Source organism: Lipotes vexillifer, unplaced genomic scaffold (genome assembly GCF_000442215.2).
Source record: "Lipotes vexillifer unplaced genomic scaffold, Lipotes_vexillifer_v1.1 scaffold636, whole genome shotgun sequence".
Lineage (NCBI taxonomy): Eukaryota > Metazoa > Chordata > Mammalia > Artiodactyla > Lipotidae > Lipotes > Lipotes vexillifer.
This window is the reverse complement of record NW_006786547.1, coordinates 1,357,345-1,362,042: the sequence shown is the minus strand read 5'-3', so window position 1 is coordinate 1,362,042 and position 4,698 is coordinate 1,357,345. Positions and strand designations below refer to the sequence as shown.

General features: G+C 60.7%; 1 protein-coding gene across 1 annotated transcript in view; it reads right to left on the bottom strand.

Moving 5' to 3' along the window:
• Positions 1-3,708, bottom strand: part of SNAPC4 (small nuclear RNA activating complex polypeptide 4) — a 26,298-nt gene extending 22,590 nt beyond the window's left edge. Inside the window, exons 1-5 of the mRNA XM_007459019.1 lie at positions 3,579-3,708; positions 2,623-2,669; positions 1,141-1,308; positions 888-1,013; positions 293-371 (exon numbers count right to left, since the gene is read on the bottom strand). Of these exons, the coding sequence (XP_007459081.1) occupies positions 293-371; positions 888-1,013; positions 1,141-1,308; positions 2,623-2,669; positions 3,579-3,708 (550 nt within the window). The remainder of the gene's footprint in view (positions 1-292; positions 372-887; positions 1,014-1,140; positions 1,309-2,622; positions 2,670-3,578) is intronic.
• Positions 3,709-4,698: the final 990 nt, after the last annotated feature.

Here is a 4,698-nt window from a genome sequence, read left to right as displayed (position 1 = left end):
CCCAACCCCACCCCGGGCACGGCTCCCCAGGGCTGTGAGCTCAGGAACGTGGCGGGGGCGACCAGAGAGCGAGCCCAGGTGGGGGGCTGGGCCTGCCCCTCACGACAGTGTCACCGCAAGGACCCCACCCAGCGCGGGAAGAGCAGGGCTTCGAGTGACCAGGCCCAGCGGTCAAGGCCCCGAGGAGCCTGGCGGCCCACGCCTGTGGGGAGGCCCGGGAACAGGCAGGGTGGGGTGAAGGCCCCTGGAGCCCAAACCGGGCAGGTGCTGAGGTTTGGGCCTGGGCTCTCACATTTGGTCACCAGGAGCTCCTCGAAAGCCTTGATGCCCTGGGCGGCCCTCTCCCGCGTGTCTTCGTTGGCAGGAGGCCCCTGTCGGATGGTGTCCTGTTACGATGTGGATGGAACCCGACTGTGCTCCCCGCCGGGACTCGGGACCCCATCCCCCAGCTTCTCGAGCAGCCCAGCCACGTGTGAGGCCAGGCCCCGGACGCCTGGCCCTAGAGCGCTGCCTTGAGAACGGCTCTGGACACCACCCGGCAGCACATGGTGAGCTCCGTGACTCCACGAGTGCTGACGAGGGGGGCGGGACTGCCATCAACCACGGGGACACCTCTGCTGCTAGGACTCCATGCTCCTGCCCACGTGCCACCTCTCCAGGAAACGCCCCAGGGGCTTCTCTGTGCAGCGAGGTCAGCTGGCACCTTCCAGGGGGGGAGACCTTGACTTTCGCCCCCGAACCGGCAACTTTAATTTAGGGGGGCTGGGGGCACTCTCCTGAAGAATCCAAGGGAAGTCACGACACCCACAGAAGGCTGCGGGGACGAGCGCCCCTTCCCACAGAGCCTGCCCACCCTCCCTGACGAGAGCAGAGCCTGCACCACTCACCACTCCGGTGACCTTGTCCTTGAAGTAAGGCTTCATGAAGTGCCCCATGTACAGACTCGAGGTTTGGTTCCTGCCGTCCTTCACCCTGGAGCCCTTGCACCCCACCAGTTCCCACATGACTTCCTCCTGTGGCAGACACAAGGGGCCACCTGTGGGCCAGGCAGCAGTGCCTCCCCTTGGAGAGGAGGGGACCCGGAGCCCTGGTCCCGGGAGGCCTGGCTGCAGGGCTTCTCGGGGCCAGACCCTGTCCTACCTGCTGCTCCCGGTTCTGGGCCAGCAGCAGGCTGACCTCCGCCAGCTTCTCCCGGATGACCTCCTGGTAGACCATGTTCAGCTGCAGGCAGGTCTCTGGGTCTTCAGGGAGTGCCTTCTCCCTGGGGTCATCCTCATCATTGCTGGCCTCCCCCCACCTTTCTCCTTCCTGGTGACAAGTGGAAAACTGCAGGTAAGGGAACACTCCCGCACCCTCCGGGCCCCAGTGGAGCTACATTCTGGCCGCTGGGCTGGTGTGAGACCACCCTGACAGAGGACCACACAGCGCACAGACACATTTCCTAGTTTTAAGACAGTTCAACTTATGTGTAATTTCTGGGCTTCCCTGGCAGCACAGTGGATAAGAACCTGCCTGCCAACTCAAGGGACAAGGGTTTGATCCCTGGTCCGGGAAGATCCCACATGCCACAGAGCAACGAAGCCCGTACGCCACAACTACTGAGCCTGTGTTCTAGAGCTTGCGAGCCACAACTACTGAGCCCGTGTGCCACAACTACTGAAGCCCGCACACCTAGAGCCTGTGCTCTGCAACAAGAGCAGCCACCGCAACGAGAAGCCCGCGCACGGCAACGAAGAGTAGCCCCCGCTCGCCACAACTAGAGAAAGCCCGTACACAGCAACAAAGACCCAACGCAGCCAAAAATAAATTTAAAAAATTAAAATTAAAGAAAAAAAAAGTACTATCTAAGAATAAGTTTCAGGTGGTGAAGTGTAACAAGATAAGCAGTTTTCACTTTCTACAATAAAAACTTGTGTAAAACTTGGACTTTGTAAGAAGCTCGCTGGCAGCCGCGGTGAGCGGGAACAGGGGCTGCTGCAGCGTTGTAAGACTAAAAACAGAGCCAGCCCCGATGTCTATCTCGAGGCGATGAGTCTAAAAACCATGGAACTACAGTAAATCCATATCAGAAGGACCACCCAGCTACTAAAAATAGGAAGCAATTCTGTTTCTGTTGACTTGATGAAAAAAACAAAAAGCCAACTGTAAAAATCTTCCAAACTAGTGTAAAATTAAAACATAAGCAAAAAACGGTTTAAAACCGGCACCACCTTTGTGCTTACTTGCCAGGCGCTGTTCTAGGCCTGGTACGTGTGCACTGACTGGTACTGTGAGTTCCCCCATGGCACAGACTGGGAAACTGAGGCAGAGAGGTGAATACGGGGCAGGACCCAGCCAGCCCGCTCAGCCTCCCGCGTGTCAGGTCACATCCCCTGACATCAGTGGAGCCAACAGGAGCTCAGAGGAAGCAAGAGGTGTGAATGCCCGGCTGTTAAGAACGTTCTATCCAGGGGCAACCTTACTTCCGATGATACTGCAGCGTGTTTCCTCTTTACTAACAAACACGCGTTACCTTAAAGATGCAGAAAAACCAAGACGAGTTCAGAACACCCCCCTCCCCGGACCCCCTGGCAGGGTGGTGTGCCTGCCTCAGCGGCACAGTCACCTCAGGCCAGAAGTTACCAAGGGCAGTGGGCCAGCAGTGTCCGAGTCCTCATCGGGCAGCGAATCTGCAGGAACGCAAGCACATGGATCAGTTAACTACGACGGAGATGGCGGCTGGTGATGGGACGCCACAGGCGCCGAGGAGACCGACAGCCAGTGCAGCACGCAGCGCATCTCCCAGGCAGACAAGAGAGGTCCGGAGGGTGGGACATGTGCTGCGTGGACCTGCCCCTCCCCGCCCGTGCCCAGTGGCCGAGCACTGCCCATCGACTGTGTGAAGCGGGCACTAGGCCGAGGACAGGGTCAGCCAGAGAGAGAAGACGCCAGCCCAACGCGGAGTGCCGCCAGGCGCGCAGGGACCATGACGGTGGGGACAACCAGGGCAGGCTTCACAGGAGACAGCTCTGCCCTGGGGGAAGTGAAGCCACTCAGAGGAGGGGACGGGACAGGTACAGAGGCCCCGATGCCAAGTGAGGAAAGGCCCTGGTGTAGCTGGGAACCGTGAGAGGCTTGGTCTCAGAGCTGCAGCTGGGCCTGAGCGGGCTGAGCAGGCCGGGGCCCTGGACGGCTCAGCCACTGCAGGCAGGCCTCTAGCCAGAGCTGCGGGAAGGGACACTCAGGGCCCAGGAAAGCACGCAGAGTGGACAGAACAAGAGCCCTGGCAGCAGGGTCCTCGGACAGAGGGCAGCTGCCTGAGCCCAGGGAAGAGATCCATGGGGTCTCAGTGGTGGTGACTGTTCAAGCCCGGGGGCGAGCTCAGCCCTGCAACCTTCCGACTGCTGAGGAGGACAACACGGCCCCTCTTCCCAGGACAGCCGGCTGCACCACGGGGCAGGGTGCTCACACACAGCCAGCGGGGCCAGGGGCTGACGACGGAGGAGTGGTAACACACTGTCCAGCAGCACAGCACATTGCGGCCGACCGGAGCCCGAGGGCAGACACGGCCGCTCTGACCAAGGAGCGTAGACACTGACCTGCATCAGAATCCGAGTCGAGACTTGACTCTGAGGTGTCCACGTTGATACTAGAAGAGCCGGGATCCAGGATCCTTTCCAACTCCCTGATCTCCTTCGATATTCTGACTCTTTCAGCATCTATATCCATGACGTCTGCCCGCCTGCAAAACAAGCTATGTTATAAACCAAGGCGGTGCAGGAATCCCACCGGCCCTCAGACGCGCAGGCCTGCAGGGGATGGACCAAAGCATGCACCAGGCGAGAGGCCGGGCCCGGGGAGCCCTGGGACCGACCTGACACCCACCTGTGCCCCGTGAACTCCCGCTTTTGCTCTGTCAGCGGCCCTGAGGCTGCGACCAGCACAGCGGGGGAGAGTGATGGACACCAAAACAGTCCAACTGCCACCAAGCCATGAGTGAGCTGGCCACCCAGTGCGCTAAAAGGAGGGCGTGGTGGCAAAGTCACTAGAGGACAAGAATGAGGCCCATGGCCCCTAGGTGCAGCCGCTTGCCCGCGGCACAGACCTGGACACACAGGGTATTGGGCAAGCGAGCACTGAAATACACACTGACTACGTGGCAGGGGTCAAAGCCCTGGGAGGAAGCCCCCTGGGCCTGCTGTAGCCCCACCATCTAGCACAGCACCTGGCCTTCGGGGCTATCTGACACTGAACAAACCCTTGCTGAAAAAACAGGGACCTCTTTTCTTAGGAACAAGGATGTGGAAAGTCTAAAAAGGGGTCGAAGGTGGGAGAATAAGTGGGCGGCAGGGGAAACGCCAGGGGAACAGAAGCACAGACCCAGGAGCCCAAACCACTCAGGAGCAGCCTCCTCCCGCCCGTGCAAGGCCTCTCCCCGCTGCAGGCGACGGGGGCCTCCACTACGACAAACAGGGCCGCCGCCAACCAGAGCGTCCCCAGCTCGCGCAGCAGCACAAAGCTGAAATGCGAAGTGTTTATAACCCAGCTCGGCTTGAAGCCAGCCGGTCTGCAGAACCGACAGAAGCTCCGGGTGGGCGCGGGGCCACTACCTCCTCGGGCAGCGGGAAGGAGGCCTCCAGGACGGCGGCGCGGTCCCGGCCTAGGGACCCCCGCGCGTCGGGGCGCCCCGCAAGCTCTGACCCCGACGGCGCCCGCTGG